This window comes from Megalobrama amblycephala, linkage group LG5 (assembly GCF_018812025.1).
Source record: "Megalobrama amblycephala isolate DHTTF-2021 linkage group LG5, ASM1881202v1, whole genome shotgun sequence".
NCBI lineage: Eukaryota > Metazoa > Chordata > Actinopteri > Cypriniformes > Xenocyprididae > Megalobrama > Megalobrama amblycephala.
The window spans coordinates 13,303,946-13,321,888 of record NC_063048.1 but is presented as its reverse complement, the minus strand read 5'-3'; the positions used below and the strand labels follow the sequence as shown (position 1 = coordinate 13,321,888).

Sequence of the window (17,943 nt, the reverse complement as noted above, 5' to 3'; positions counted from 1 at the left end):
TCTCCCCTTATCAGCTCTTCACAGACTGGCACTCACAGGGAGAGAAGGTTCATCTTTTAACCACTTATCAATTTTGTCCAGGTGATACAGTGGGGCAAACCTCTTTACTTCTCGCACAGCAGAGGAGAGCAAGAACAGCACAATTGATGACTGTAATGATTGGAGTTTGCATTCTGGAGCAGGACTCTAACTGTCTGGCTATCGGAGGAGCATGTCGCGGAATACAAATAAGGCCACGCTTGCTTTGTTCCTACTGCTGCTTATTCATTACTTGCAATTTTCTGTTGTTTATTTTTTTCCTGAAAGGCATATTAGAATGGAGCATTATAATATTTTGATGGAGGTTAACAGCAAAACAAATGAAGTGGCCCATGGAATAAAAAAAGGGATTCAATTATGAAAGATGTGGATTGGGGTTTTAGCAGTAGAGATTGCTGCCATTTAAAGAATGCCCCGACTTCAATGGATCATTATCCAACATGTTAGAGACAACATCTAAATTGAAGAGTTGTGAATAAATTTGGTCCAAACTTCAAACTTCTAATATAAAGATTTAGTTTAAGCCTCAGTTGTTTGCACAAGTTTTTTTTTTTTTTTCCAAAAGAGCCAGGCCTTTCTTTCCATCTAATTTTTTTTTTTCTAGTTTTCTCTAGTATTTATTAAACTTTTCTGCTTTCAAAATCATTATGAGTCCCATTGTTTCAAACCCATTCTGGCAATCAGTGATTTTTGCATGTCCAAATACACAATAAGCAATTGGATGTGCCAATCATTATACACTGTGAATAATGTCCTAAAAGCATCATCCAAAAAAATGATCAAGCAACATTTAGCCATGTATTCAAATTCTAAAGTATTGAAATAAATGAAACAGAAAATTTCTAGGAGCTCTGGGAATTGTATTAAAGAAATAAGTCTTGGAATTGCTGAAAAAATAACTGAATTGTTTATTTCAGTGATTAGAAAAGTATACTTTAAACATAAGCACTGGAGCAGTTTATATATATATATATATATATATATATATATATATATATATATATATATACTGTCAGGCTAACGGAGGAACGTGTCACAGAATACAAATAAGGCCACGCTTGCTTAGTTCGTACTGCTATTCATTCATTACTTACTGACCATAACATTTCAATGGTAGTATAAATCTTTAAATGTTTAAAAGTTTTTGAATTACTAAAATTCTCCTCCACTTACATGTAAAATACAAATTTGATATGTTTCAGTGATCAGGTCGTTCATGACTTTTTTCATGTCTTTTTTCCCCCCTTTTTTTTTAGGTTATTTCAGGTCCACAAAAATGTAATTTTTTGAAATAATAATAATAATGTTTTACAAATATTTAGTTTTTCCTACATTTAAAAATAAATAAATAAATGATGAAGTGATTCAAGGAAAATGTTTTATTACTTACAGATACCACTCTTGATTTGTAGTTATGATTTTTTTTTCCTCTCTCTCTCTTCTTTTTTTGGTGATTAAAAAGATACCATTTCTCCTTTTCATGATTTTGGACATGTTTATTTGTCATTGACCCATAACAGATATATAAATCACACCGAGCTTATTCTCTATTTGAACACTCTTCCTGTATGCAGCGCTGACACAACACTCAATACAGTGTGTGCGTGACAGACTATTTCCTTTCATGTATCACTTGCGTAAAAACCAAGAGTTTATTCGTCCTTTTACCCTCCTGGATACGAAAGTGTTGCAGTATTGGAATTGTAACGGTGAAGGGGGATGAGATGGATGTAGAGAAAGAGTGTGTGTGTGAGAGAGAGAGACTCTTCTAAACTCTTTGATGCTAAATGTAAAAGAGTGTTTCTGTGATCAAACAAGTAATACAGCAACAAGAAGCTTTCACAAGCTAAAAGTGGCAGTACAGTTAGATATTTCAGAGCACTGTGTGTGTGTATGTATGTGCAAGTCTGTGGAAACAGATTTAGCAAATTGCTCTTTATGTGTTTTGACTCATTTTCGTCTCATTAATATTTTAAAGGAGTGCAGAGATATGTTTTCTGTAGCTTTCCATGCAGGAAGAAAGGCAGGGTTACAGTAGCATACTATCCTCATTCCTCTAAAGATGCTCTCAAGAGACTTGAAGTATCATTGAACACAAACACTTCATTAAAACGCTACCACACAATGACAAGCTTATGAATATCTATTCATTAAATACACAAACAAACTTCATAATATAGCATAAGCTACGGGAGGCTATGATTTTACTACGGAGGCATGGCACGAAGTGGCGCCTAATGAAAAAAAAAACTTTTGTACTGTAATAGTAATTATTATGAATGTCAATTAGATATAATTAAAAACAGCAAGATGGAGTTCAACAGAATTACAATTTATAAACCTCTTTTCTATTTTAGTATATTTTAAGATGTAATTAATTCCTTTGATGGGACACCATCACTATCTTCAGTGTCACGTGATCCTTCTGAAATCATTCTAATATGATGATTTGCTGCTCAAGAAATGTTTCTTGTTATTATCAATATTGAAAACAGCTGTGCTGCTTAATATTTTTGTGGAAACTATGATCATTTTTTTAGGATTCTTTGGGAGGATCCTAAAAATTGTTACAGCAGATTTCTATTTTAATAAACACTTCTTTTTTAACTTTCTATTTATCAAAGAATCCTGAAAATAATGTATCACTGTTTCCATAGAAATATTAAGCAACTGTTTTCAACATTGATAATTAATACTCATAAATGTTTCTTGAGTAGCAAATCAGCATATTAGACTGATTTCTGAAATAATGAAATTGATGAAAATACATTTTAAAATGTATTAAAATAGAAAACAGTTATGTTTAATTGTAACATTATTACTGTTTTACTGTATTTTTAAATCAAATGCAGCCTTGGTGAGTAGCAAAAAAAAATCTTTTCAAAAACATAAAAATCTTACTGACCCAAAACTTTTGAATGGTATTCTATATCTTTAAATGTTTAAACGTTTTTAATTTCTAAAATTCTGCTCCTCTTATATGTAAAATACAAATTTGATATGTTGCTGATATAAAACAAATAATTGACGTCATTTTTATGGCATTGAACCTGGTTCTTTCTCTGTGCTCTTAATGAAGAGAACTGATTTTGTTCCATTTTACATTTTCTGTCCATATCTACTATTATGTCTCTTCTCAGTTAATAATGTCTGCAAAAGCAAAGGCGGAAAATGATGTACTAGTCAGTTCCTCTAAGCCCATATTTTTTTTCCACTTCAGTACGATTGGATAAATTGGGGAAGGTCAAAAAGTCTAAAACCTTTAAGGTTGCCATGACTTTATATATACAAATCAACATTAATACAAGATCATTGAAAGGGATGCCGTCACAACGAATTACATTGATAGCATTAGACTAATGTGCTGTCGATTGGATCTTTCCTATAATACAGGTACATGGAGTACTGTTAGTCATGAATTTTAATTTATGAGCGTATTAATGCAAACCTCCTCCACTTGTCTGCTCAGCTTGGTCACACACAAGACACATGCTTTGCAATGGGCATTAAAAAAAAAATCTGGGATACCAAACATAAAATCAGTAGTCAATATCAACATGAGGGTTAATTGAAATCATAAACAAAGTAGGATGAAAATAGCATTCCAGTCTTTGGAAAAGTCTTCCAAATGAACTTGAGAAGACTGGCCCAGATTTCGCTCACAGAGATCTTGCCGTGATAAATGCACTGCGTGGTGATAAACATCTCCCTTGATACAATTTATCATCTGTCGTCATTTTCCATGCTGCAAGAGATAAGAACAACACCAGATTCGGATTAACATAACCATAAAATATATCCGTGCAACCCAGAGGGCTCTGGGGGGGGTAGAGAGAGTGTGTTTCGGAGGATGAAACGGTTCAATAGAAAGAAACATAAAAAATTCCCAGCTGGAAAAAAAAAGTATAGACCAGACCAGATAAGACTAGAAAACCAGCTTAGGCCGGTTTAAGGTGTTTTTTCAGAACACATAGTTAATTCATGACATTGACGATGGATGAAACATTTCCTCAATGTTTCCTGCTCCACCAATGCTCATTGAGGCTGTGCTAATTAATTTATAGTGGGAATCTTTGCAGCTACATTTGCACACAGCCTTGTGGATTCATGAGGGCAAACACTGCACACCTTCCTATTTCATTAATCATTCTTATCTCTTTCTCTGTTTTAGCTAATGCTATTGATTTAGTCCACTTTCACTGCATTATGTAAATCAATGAGCCTGATTCTTCACCTCCAAAGACGGGGGGTGCTAATGGCTGATGAATACTTTTCATCAAGCGGACAAGTTTATCAGGGGTCACTAATGCTAATAGATTATTCAGGATCCTGCTAGAACAAAAGCAAAGCAAGAGGTGACAGATTTCAAGGGCATCTCTGTCATTAAAAATGAGTCAAAACAAAATCGTTTACACTGTAAAAACATCAGAAAAACTTACAATAAAAAAAAAAAACATGCTGTGGTTGTCAGAACTTTACCAAAAAAAATTGAATTTATGTTAAATAATAATAATATATATATTTCCTTACCTGTAATATACCAAATTACTAAAATTAGTTGTTTTACCTTTATAATATACTGACAACCACCTGGTTATACAGAGAGAGCCACGTGATGAATGAAAGTTCATAATAAGTAACTTTCCACAAGCTAATGTAAATATTAAAGGTGCAGTAGGTGATCTGGGAAATGCTAACATTAGCCTGATAGCATTGAAAGAATATGCACCCTCCCTGCAAATCGCTGTCCAAAGCCATGCCTCCTCCAAAACACATGAACGCGCACACACACTTGCCTGGCAAGGCCAGACTGATATATCTTCTACCAGAGAGTCTGGTTAGTCTGCCCTCCGTCGCGATTTGAGTCAACTCCAAACCGTACCGTGTAATCAGATTTGTTTATTTCAGTGACGCAAACAGCGTCACTCTAGTGCGGCGAAAGTCCCTTCAATATAAACAAAGATTGCGCACGCGAGACCCGAGAGTTTGTTCTATTCAGCCGTGAATTCAGTTTTAAATGACCAAAAACACATTAATTATTTACTTTTCGCTGTTGACTCTCTTGTCGCTTTGCTAACGTCATATCCGCCCTTCTCTGATTGGTTTACTCCGCTTCCTGTTTGCTTGGATTTGCTCCGCCCTAGAAATCGAATCGATTCAATGGCCGACCAGACTCATCCACTGGTACAGTGGTGAGGCTGGATTTTCCAGGCAACACACACAGCTCTCGGCAAAGCGTCACAAGAGGCGACGTTAAACTACTTCATGTCTCAAAGCACATAACATTACAGTAATAATGAACGTAAATAACTTTTACTTGATTTCTGCAGATTTGTTTCGGTGATGATACTGTTGACATGGAAACGCATAATTCTGAGTCTGAGGACATTCACAGCTCCGGTTAGAACGTCATGTGTTGCCATCTCTTTATTATGGCGGTTATGGCGTGAACACAGCATTAGCTCTTTGTTTTGATTTGGTAGGAACTGTAAAAGGCGGCTGCTGTTTGTTTGCGGTGCTCGTGAACATATATTGCATAGCATAAAACACGCTGATTACGTATGATGTCTGCGTGGACAGGGTGCACGTATTATTCATCATATTAGTTCATTCGGACTGAATATAAATAATTGGATCAACATTTTATGGTCATTTCATAAAAAACTAGGTATTTCAATGAAAAACAAAATTCTGAGAATGTCAATTTACGTTGTTTTTTTTTTTTAAATAAATGATAAGTCTTGACTTCTTTTTCACTTTCAAAAACTGCATTACATGAATTACATGAAATATCCCTTTAGATCTATTACAGTCTTTCACCATGTAGTGTGAGATAACTCGGCGTTTAACCAATTAAAATGTTTGCTGTAGCATTTTTAGTCTTTTACCATTAAAATTACAGTAATTTTTTACAGTGTATCTTTAGCCAAATACAGGAAATTCATTCCATGTATTTGTTGTATATTAGATGTTGTGGACAAAACTGAGATTTGCTCATCTTTTTCAGGAGCAAGGCAAAATTGGAGTCACATTCAACATCGGAACGGTTGACATCATTGTTCAGGAGAGCAGCACCGCTGTAAATGACGGCAAGTACCATGTAGTGCGCTTCACCAGAAATGGGGGCAATGCTACACTTCAGGTGGACAACTGGGCCATCAATGAGCACTTCCCCTCAGGTAAGACCTCTCACCGACCACTTCAACCTTTGGCTTATGACATCAAGAAGATGTATGGACAATGCACAGAACTGGACAGCAGCTGCTTTCGAGCTATTTCTAAAGTCACTTTGTCTCCCCAGTGACTGTGCAGTGTACTTTCGTTTCAGGAACATCATGTGTATGCCTCAGTCCCAACAATAGCAAAAAACAGTGTAATTGTAGTCTCTTCTGTTTTCCTAAAATCCATTTAATTGTGTCAATTAGATTTTTCTTTTTCTTCCATATCTGGAAAATGATGGCATTTTGTTTTTGCTGCACTACTATGGTTTTCTTTGGAAACCAATTGACGTGATGAAGCAGCAGTAGATACCAAATACGGAAACCTTCCTGCATACCTCCTCTTAGATACTGTGCGCTGATGATTTACATTACCTTTTTTAAAATATGGGGATGGTAAGATGTTTTAAATGTTTTTTTTAAGTTTCTAATGCTCATAAAGGCTGCATTTATTTGATCAAAAATAAAGTAATTTTCTTTTTTAAATATTACAATTAATACTTTTATTCAGCAAGAATGCATTAAAGGATTAGTCCACTTTTAAATATACTTTTCCTGATAAATTTACTCACCCCCATGTCATCCAAGATGTTCATGTCTTTCTTTCGTCAGTCGAAAAGAAATGAAGGTTTTTGAGGAAAACATTCCAGGATTTTTCTCCTTACAGTGGATTTCAATGGCTACCAACAGGTTGAAGGTCAAAATTACAGTTTCAGTGCAGCTTCAAAGAGCTTTAAACGATACCAGACGAGGAATAAGGGTCTAGTGAATCGATCGGTCATTTTCGAAAAAAAAATACAACCGTTTATGCTTTATAAACAAAATATCGCATTGAACGTACTTTCCGCTTCTGCATTCTTCATAATGCTTACGCCGAATGTCCTACGCCTTCCCTATTCTACTTACGGAACGAACGCGGCGCCAGTTCTGTTTTTTTCCGTAACTAGAATAGGGAAGGCGTAGGACATTCGGCGTAAGCGTTATGAAGAATGCGGAAGCGGAAAGTACATTCAAGGCGATATTTTGTTTATAAAGCATAAACGGTTTTATTTTTTTCGAAAATGACCAAACAATTCACTAGATAAGACCCTTATTACTCATCTGGTATCATTTAAAGCCCTTGAAGCTGCACTGAAACTGTAATTTTGACCTTCAACCTGTTGGTAGCCATTGAAATCCACTGTAAGGAGAATAATCCTGGAATGTTTTCCTCAAAAACCTTCATTTCTTTTCAACTGACGAAAGAAAGACATGAACATCTTGGATGACATGGGGGTGAGTAAATTTATCAGGAAAAGTGTATTTAAAAGTGGACTAATCCTTTAAATTGTTCGGAAGTTGCAGTAAAGATATTTGTCACAGCAGATTTCTTTTTCAAATTTCTTTTTCTTTTTAAAATAGAAAACATATGTTTAATTGTAACAATATTACTGTTACAGACTGCTCCGAGAAGATCCAAGCACAGCCTTATTAGGGCAATCCAGAATTATAATCCATAAAACAGACGATGGGTCAAACACACAGGCAAACAGTTCAAACATAAAACAAGGTCCAAGACACAGGCATACAGGGAATACAGGAAACCAAGCAGAAAGTCAAAACCAAAACACAGGTAACCAGAGTGAGAGCGATCAGAAATGCAGTGTGACACTTAAAAAGACTTTGCAATGAATTACAGAAAATACAGGGCTTGTATAGGCAGGGTTAACAAGAATAATGTGACACAGGTGGCTGTAATCAGGCTTAATGAATCCAGGCAGTGTGTTCTGGGAAATGTAGTATATGGTAAGATAACCAAGATGGAAAGAGTGCCCTCTGGTGGAAATCAAGGGCACTCCAGCTGGTGGATGTAACTTAAATCAAATAAATGCAGCCTTCCTGATCAGATTCTTTCAAAAACATATATAAAAAAAAAATATTGAATTTCTAAAATTCTGCTCCACATCATGACATCACATTCAGCGTGGAAACAAATGATTGACGTCATATTTTTATGGCATTGAACCTGGTTCTTCTTCTGTGCTCTTAACAAAAAGGACTGATATTGTTCCATTTGACATTTTCTTTCCATATCTAGCATTATGTCTCTCAGTTAATAATGTCTGCTTCCAAAAAAAAGCAAAGAGGAAAAATTATGTACTAGTCAGTTCCTCTAAGCCCATATTTTATTCCACTTTAGTATGATTAGATAAATTGGGAAAGGTCAAAAAGTCTAAATCTTCTAAGGTTGCCATGACTTTATATGTATAAAAATCAACATTAGTACAATATCATTGAAAGGGATGCCGTCACAGTGAATTACATTGATAGCATTAATGTGATGTCAATTGGATCTTTCCTATAATTCAGGTACATGGAGTACTGTTAGTCATGAATTTTATTTTATGAGAGTATTAAGGCGAGATTAGAAACTTCCTACACTTGTCTGCTCAGCTTGGTCACATACAAGACACATGCTTTGCAATGGACCCCATGGACTCTTTCACCCATCACTGCGACCTCAAACCTGCAAAGAGATTCTTTCATGGAGAATATGTCCAGTAGTCCATAACCATAGTACAGGACTGTGGTCACTGCATCAACTAGACAAAACTTAGGGCTCAATTTAGTTTTTTTTTTTTTTTTTTTTTTTCAGCTATCAGATTTTTACTTAACATGTGAAAATATTTTTCTGTCCCCAGCATGCATAAATAAATAAATAAAAACATTTCAGGAAAATATTTTTATTAAACATTATATTTCAAATAAAAGAAAAGAGAGAGCAGCGGCGCTGCGCGTCTTGGACGGTGAGAGCATCGAGGAGAGTTGAAATCAGGTTAACTTTATGGTAATGAGCTATGACGCGGTTCGGCGGCAACCAATTGGAATGTAGAGGTCCTCGCTTGAGAGGCTTCCGATTGGGTGACGCGACTTGTCATTTACTTTGACCCTCCCGTCGGCTGCGGTTTGAACGAACAGTACAGCGCTGTTGGCAGGGCGGCCAAGGCGAATGTTGATGCTTTCGCCAGCGGCGGTGTGAACGCACGGTAACTATCTGCGGGTTACATTTTTATGGCAGTAGGTGGCGACAAGTGACTGTGTTTATGAGTGAATTATACTCAACTGATTCATCTAAAAAAATCACTGATTGGAACATTCACTAAATCGACGCAAAATCACTGACTCATCCTGTAAAGAAACAAGTGACTTCATGAGTGAGTCATTGAATCATTGATTCAACCGATTCGTTTAACAAAACTGAACACCACTAGGCTACTGTTTGTTGCAAGTTGGAGCTGATCCCGCTTTGACTTTGGAACTATTATCGTTGGTGGTCAAAACAGACAATGTAACTGCCAATGATTGGTCTAAAATGTAAGCTAATCAGTATTTATTCTTATTTGTTGAACTGTTTTAAAAGCAATGTCGCAGCCATTTTCACCATTTCATATTTTAGAGCTCCTTGATTTCAACAACACCCATGTGAGACAACTTCTGTAGATAATGCTGCCCTGGTTAAATTTACATAAGCAGAAATCACAAAAACACAATATTGTTAAAAAAAAATTGCTTACGTTTACACGGCATGAAAACGTGTGTGCATGATCTTGTATAATGTCCCTTCACATTTTGTTGAGTATTAAGCGAACATTCTTGTCGTGATGGTCAGAAATTCTCAGCGATGTAAAGTTTTGTATTTTCTCAAAGAACATGCCTATACTCAAAGCCAATGTAGAGTAATTTTCTTGTTCGTTATATCAGTGTGTCCATTTATTCCTGTTAGAGCATCTAAGGGCGTCAGTTTGTGTTCCTGTCGGCACTGAATAAACCCATTTTATGTGGCCAACTCTACTAATGCACCCATTTATCAGTCTGCCATTTATATGAATGATATTAGGCATGAAAAATATATGCAGCCGCGTGTTGCCGTGCTGTTCATATGGATGCATTATACAGAAGTCAGTGCCTGCCTGTTTTAGGTCTAAAGTTTCATTTTTGCCAACATGGGCATTTGCAGCAGACTCACATAAGAGCTGGGGAAATCTATCATTGAGATTTATAGGTGGCACGGTGGTATAACACTTCTATATAAATGTCAGCAAAATTTACTTTCTCTGCCAAAGTTTCAACATGATAATAAAATATTTATATATTCAGATGGCCACCTGCGAATAGAATATGATTATGCTTGAAGACAGATGTCCCCTCATGGCAGGTTGCTCTTTGCTTTGGCACTGATTTCTTTGTAATGTTTGATTTCTCAATTCGATCTTGTCAGAACGTTGATGAAGAAATATATTCAGAGGATTTGTGCATGTCACGGTCTCTTCGACAGAGCTGCAGTCCTCCAGTGATATCGTGAGTTTTTGGTTCGCTGCCATGCTATCCTTTATTTAATTTACAGGCTAAATGAAGCAGGCTCTTGAAAAAACCCATGGAGAGAGTTGAACCGCACTAAACATCTGTGCTTTATTTTCTTAATGCGTCGAAGAACTAATGCCTAATAGTTTCGCCACATCGGTTCCAGAGCTGTGCTTTTGCCAAGTTATTATACCTTACCTTGCTGCGCTAAGCACATACAAATAGCAAGGGCAAGTTAGCTCATTGTGTCTTTCAAGCACACTGCCTATTTATCTCCCATGGGTCCCAAGAGGTCAAGCAGAGATGTCTACAGGGCCACAAGCGCGGTCACCTAAAGCTTATGACTGTCATTACAACGTAACCCGAGGCCATGTGCAGAATACTCTGAGAACTTTACACCAACCAACGCTTTGAGAATAAATTGTGCTGTGCTTGTCTATTCACTTTACTTGTTTAGAGATACTGAGCCAAGTGCTGCCGCATGTCCTAATACAATCCGCACACCCTCCGGTAACAGCTAACAAATACGAATAAGCGTAAGACGCTACTTCTTTGCTAGTATTACTGGTTGTAGGCAAGTATGTGTGCTTTTTGACTGGATTTGCCTGGATTTTTCCAGAAAATGCTGAAGGGGAATTCAACAATCTCTATTATTTAGGCTGTAGCTGGCAATCTGGAGTTGAAAATCAGCACAATCTTCTCTCGTTCCCTTCACTTTACCATATAATGGACTTATGGAGTGGAAATGTAGTTTTCTAACTTACTGCAAGAGCCAGATAAGCAACTTCTTTTCAAGGAACTGTACCATGGACTAACAACTGCAAACCATAAGACGTTCTATTTAGAAAACCACAGATACTAAATCTTGTGAAGAATTATCTCATGTTGTCACTGATATGCTAACCACATTCAGACACAAGAAACGGTATAGAATTGAATCGCTCAGATCTTTTTTTAACCCTTTATAAGAGCTGTTTAGAACGATTGTGATTAATGATTAATTCAGAGGAAAGTTGAAGATTCTGGCTGTGTCCGAAATTGCCCCTTATACATTATTTAAGCTTAAATAGGGCATTATTTGAAGAGACAACCATTTGTAGCGGTGTCCGAAACCATAGTGGATGTTATCGAGTGCACTCATTCAGTCCCACAATATACCGCAATAGTGAGTGTACAGTACAATCGGTGTACGCTCAACAGCTAGAGGATACACATAATGCACTGTGAGAGTTGCGCGTCAAATGAATCCCCTCATCTGACCAAAAGATACAGGTATAAATTCCCTTTTAATTGATTATTAAATTGTTTAATTAAGGTTTATACGTAGTTTCCATGATAGAGTTCAAGATAAATCTTCTCATCTTACTACTGTTCGAATTCACTCACTCATTTTCATTCACTACCTCAAGTGAACTATATTAGTGGACTAATGTAGGGAATAGTGAATAAGGGTAAAGGGGGCGATTTTGGACACAGCCAATGACTTTCAACAACTTCCACCGCAGGTTTCACCAATGCCATGTCACCTCTGATTTTTGAAATATAATAGATTTAATGAGTTTTTGCATTTAGAGGGTATTTTAATGGGTAATAAATAGGAGGATTAATTCCTCCACTGAATCTCATCCCTCATCCAATGAACTTCTGTAGTAGCCCAGATGAATATCCAAAAAGATTTATAGTTTAGATTCCAAATCTGCAAGTCAGCCTTTGGTAAGATGGGGTCTTCTTCTGTCGTTTTTGTCTTTGTGGTTTCTGATTAGTGCCAGTCTTTCATATTTTAATGTTATATATTACAGGTAACCACAACAGTTATCACCGGATATGAGAAATGCTTAAATTTATCTGTATTGGTAGATTGGTTGATTTTATTTTTTATTTAATTGTTCTTGCTCATTTCCCGTTTTTACATCTGTATTACCTTTGCTATCATCTGATGCTCATTATTTCAGTAATTTATGATATTTGATATTAGTTTTTAATTCATTTTTAAAGTTTTTTTTTATTATTATTATTATTTAGATATAATAGTATACATTTTAATATTATCACAGTAAAGTGAATAAGTTAAACCAAACAAAAAAGAAGATAACCTGCAAGTTTGAGACGAGGGAAAACCAAAATTGAACAAAACCAAATGGAATCAGTCCAAATCTTTATCACTCTGTCTGCAGCCCTAAACTGCCCCACACACCCCTGCGGTTTGGCAGGAAATGTCAGAGTGTGTCAATCAGATGGCAGCTTGATGCTATGTTCAAGAGACAAGTGTGTTCGTGGGACAGGGGTTATGACAAGGAACACAGAGGGGATGTTATATCATTTTTGACACGGGTGTACGCAATACGATGGCTCGACGGTGTGTGTCCGTATCCGCATCTTTGTGTGTATATGTTGAGAAGAAGATGAGTTCTTTCTTTATGGCTGTGCAGAGGCTTTTTGATGTCCCTGTGGCTGCTTTGGCAGTTCCAGGACCCAGGCTGGGTAATAGCGAATGACAGCGGGGAAAATAGTAGGCGATTATATGCGGTGGGCGCTGCTATTCTGCTATAGCACTGACAGTGGTTCAGACTGCCATACTTCAGTCAAATCACCGTATCATTTTTGTACCATCAGTGAGATATTCACTTCTCTCATTTCCATCTGTTGTTGCACACCCTGCTGATAACTGTTAGTCCAGGTTCACTTCATTCACCACAGTGCTCTTGATTTACACTACTAAAAAGTACTATTTTGACCACGTATTTGATCCTGTTTTAATGGTAAAATACAATATTTATCGAAGTGAAATCTATTTTACATATACAAGTAAGCACAATCTATAAGAAACTTAATTTGCAAAGAAAGGCCTGTTTGCACTGAAAAGAATGATAATGACAATCTTATATTGGTGCAGCTGGTTAGAATAGTTTGTAAATGGTATAGAATATATAGGTTTTGTATTGTAATATGCATGCAATGGTTCAGTTAAAGCTTGTTAATAAATTGACATTTATTTGTATATTTTTGCAATAGGATACATTGATAATGTTTTTACAGTGTAATATATATATATATATATATATATATATTTATTATAATGTATAACAGGGTTATATATGTAACAGGGTTAAACAGATGAATAATCATAATCAGTACTACTGGCCAAACTAATTTACAAACAAATTAATTTACAATAAAGTTACAAATAAATGTCTAACTAGTGCATTCAGATACACACGTAATAATTAGGCCTAAATGTAAAATAAGACTATAGTGTTCACTGTATAAATTAAAGCCGTGTTTATTGTTTGATTAAAGGGATAGTTCACCCAAAAATGAAAATTATCCCATGATTTACTCACCCTCAAACCATCCTAGGTGTATATGACTATTTTCTTTCAGATGAACACAAGCGGAGTTATATTTAAAAATATCCTGGCTCTTTCAAGCTTAATAATAGTAGTGAATGGGGGGGGTCGTGATTTTGAAGCCCAAAAAAATGCATCCATTCATCATAAAAATAATCCATACGGCTCCAGGGGGTTAATAAAGGCCTTCTGAAGCTAAGCGATGGGGGGGGATTTGGAGTTAAATAATCCATATTTAAAAATTGTATTAACTATAATAACTGGTTTCCAGCAGACAGCCAGAAGCTAGTTATGGTAGCTAGCTTTGTAATGGTGTGTTTGTCTGAAAGAAGATAGTCATATACAGCTTGAGGGTGATTAAATCATGGGATAATTTTCATTTTTGGGTGAACTAACCCTTTAACATTAAAGGTGCCCTAGAATCAAAATTTGAATTTACCTCGGCATAGTTGTATAACAAGAGTTCAGTACGTGGAAATGACATACAGTGAGTTTCAAACTCCATTGCTTTCTCTTTCTTATGTAAATCTCATTTGTTTAAAAGACTTCCGGAAAACACGCGGATCTCAACATAACACCGACTGTTACATAACAGTCGGGATCATTAATATGTACGCCCCCAATATTTGCATATATGCCAGCCTATGTTCGACGCATTAGACAAGGAAAGGCAGAATTAAGGTCTGGATCTGTGCACAGACAAGGTAAGCAAGCAAGAACAACAGTGAAAAATGGCAGATGGAGCAATAATAACTGACATGATCCATGATAGCATGATATTTTTAGTGATATTTGTAAATTGTCTTTCTAAATGTTTCGTTAGCATGTTGCTAATGTACTGTTAAATGAGGTTAAAGTTACCATCGTTTCTTACTGTATTCACAGAGACAAGAGCCGTCGCTATTTTCATTTTTAAACACTTGCAGTCTGTATAATTCATAAACACAACACATTCTTTATAAATCTCTCCAACAGTGTAGCATTAGCCGTTAGCCACGGAGCACTATCAAACTCATAGAGAATCAAATATAAACATCAAAATAAATACTTTACTCACATAATTCGAAGCATGCATACAGCATGCATGACGAACATCTTGTAAAGATCCATTTGAGGGTTATATTAGCTGTGTGAACTTTGTAAATGCACTGTAATATAGTTGAGAGCTCGTGTGGCAGGGAGCACGCGAATTAAAGGGGCGGCGCACTGAAAAAATCAGTGTATAGTTAATGATGCCCCAAAATAGGCAGTTAAAAAAATTAATTTAAAAAAATCTATGGGGTATTTTGAGCTGAAACTTCACAGACACATTCAGGAGACACCTTAAGCCAGGGACACACCTAACGATTAGCTGAAACATTCTAAGACTGAACTGAACACACATACCGATTGTTTCCTTCGACTGAAGCCGATTTATATACTCACACATGGAATTTGAACACCGACTGTAATCGCAGACTGAACGCAACTGGCTCTGACTGGACGCGTTTGAACGCGATCAGTCATAAGTATTAATTTACATTCATAATCGGCCTTACAATCGTTAAGTGTGTGCGCGGCTTTAGACTTATATTACATCTTGTGAAAAAGCATTCTTGGGCACCTTTAATGACTTGGACAGCAGCAGATATTTATAGGTTGCTGTCACTTTAAGACGGATGCACGGATCCAATATATTAATATACATCCTGTTTCTTTCTGAACCGTTTACGTTCACTTAAAGAGTTTGTTTACCCAAAAATGAAATTTCTGTCACCAAGGATTTCTCACCCTCATGTCGTTCCACACCCGTAAGACCTTCGTTCAACTTCGGAACACAAATTAAGATATTTTTGATGAAATCCGAGAGGTTTTTTATCTCCCATAGAAGGGTTTGGAACGACATGAGGGTGAGTTCTTGATGACAGAAATTTCATTTTTGGGAACTAACCCTTTAAGACATAACCGACGAGAATTCTTTCCAAGACTGGTATTTTGTGTGTACATGTCCGTTCAAGCGCATGGAGATGTGAAAGAGGAATCAAATCCGATCTGAAATGCACCTCTCTGTGTGTGCACGCTTCGGGTGTATGATAAAGATAACAGTGCGCAAGTACCGAATTAATGGTAAAACCTGGCATTTAATCCATGAAACGCATTCATGCCAATGGGGCCGGGTCCGTACGGATCACGGATTAACTATGATCCTTTAACCTAGTTTTTATTTTACTTTTCGTGTTAAATTCTTTGCAAATCTTTTTGAATATGTTAAGTTTGGAGCCATTAAATGTCTTTTTTTCTTAAAAGGCAGTTACAACCTCCTATTATGTGTGATTGTGCAGAAATGTATTGAATTGAGCTCATAGCTGTAATCATATGTAGTTACCCCATGCTGTGCCATCCCTGTAGTTGCTGAAGCAAGCTCAGAAATGACGCTTTAGGGTCCCATGGTGCCCCACTTCAGGAACACCATTTCATCTCAATGACTTCTAAATCAGCATGTTCCGCAAGCACACATAACAGGTCGCGCCACCTTGATGCTAATGTCTGCATGATGTTTTTGACACAAAGTCCTTGTTGTTTTTGTAACCTCTCTGTAAGGTTGCGTATCCTTTCTTTTGTTAAAGCATTATGGGGCTTTTTTCCCGCTTGAGACCGAGTTTGGATGCCAAAATCAGGCTCATTTCTAATGCAGTAAATTGCAGTAAGAGAGCTCCACCTGCTCCGTCTGCCTTTGGTTGTCTCCATTATGCTCTGTTTTAGAGGGATTGCTTTTATTTGCGCAACCCTGTTTAATATGAATGAGTTTATTTCTCTTATTTTTTTCCTTTCGTATGACTCATAGAGGATGACCTGAAATATTTTTCTTTCTTCCTTTCTTCCTAGAACATGTCTTACCAGAGTTTATTTCTCTTATTTTTTCCTTTCATACAACTCACAGAAGATGACTTGAAATGTTTTTCTTTCTTGCTTTCTTCCTTGAACATGTCTTAGCAGAAGGCAGCTTCCTTCTGTTAAAATAGAAAGGGGGAAAAATGGTATCGAGCATCTCAGAAGCAACATAACATTGACAAAGACCTGACCATCTCCTGTAATCTGATGGAGTCCCATAGCAGTGAGCGGCACACATTTCATGATAAGGAATCCTTTTTGAGAGCAGAAGGAACCGGGTGGCTCGACTGCAATGCAAGAAGACAATTATCTCTCAAAACAAAAAGACAAGATTGCATTTTTGACAAAGGAAGGAACCTTTTATCAGAAAAAGATTCAAGACAGGGTTCGTATGTGTGAAATAGATACTTGTGTATCCTATGAGCCAAATACAATTACTTGTATCAAAAACAAAATCTGTTGCCCTTATAAATCTCTCCAGAGGGGGAAAGAGATAAGCTTTCAATATGAGCTGTCTTTCTAATCCCACGATTAAATGAAACCACCAAGGATGGTGGGATAAACGTTCCCACTCTCATTGTCTCCTTAGCTACTGAGGGCCGATCCTCCGGAGTCACATTTCTTATTTGGGGATGTGTTTGGAGCGAGATAATGTGCAGGAAGACTCTTTCGATTGAGATACAAGCCAAGTGTAAGAGGAGTGTTCAGGGAGAGTGCAGAAAAAGCTCGAGAGGGAGAATCAGACGAAGGCCGGGGCAACGAGTCGAGTGTTTTAAATTTCAAAATTTCTCCTTGTCAAAGTTAAAGGTGTATTAAGTGTGTGGGCGGTGTGACATATTTAGTTTTTCACTCACAGTAACTTGAGGTTTCATGCAGGAAACCGCAGACTTCATCTTTCAGCCTTCATCTTTCAGCATTCATTTTGCCCTCGTTTGAAATGAAGCCTGATTTGTGATTAATACCCCCTTTTGCAATGTCCTTTAAGACAAACCTGTTTACTTCAATCATATACCATGATGTACTACATGACGTCTTATGTTATACGTTGCATAAGTTACGCTTTAAGCCCAGAACACACCACGGTCGGCCATCGGGCAGTTTTTGGGTTGCCAGCGGGCGGGTCAACA

At 36.8% G+C, this 17,943-nt stretch overlaps 1 protein-coding gene across 1 annotated transcript in view; it reads left to right on the top strand.

Annotated features, from left to right (window-relative positions):
* Positions 1 to 17,943, top strand: part of nrxn3a (neurexin 3a) — a 376,344-nt gene that overhangs the window by 305,679 nt on the left and 52,722 nt on the right. Inside the window, 1 exon segment of the mRNA XM_048190779.1 lies at positions 6,047 to 6,218. Coding sequence (XP_048046736.1) covers positions 6,047 to 6,218 — 172 coding nt within the window.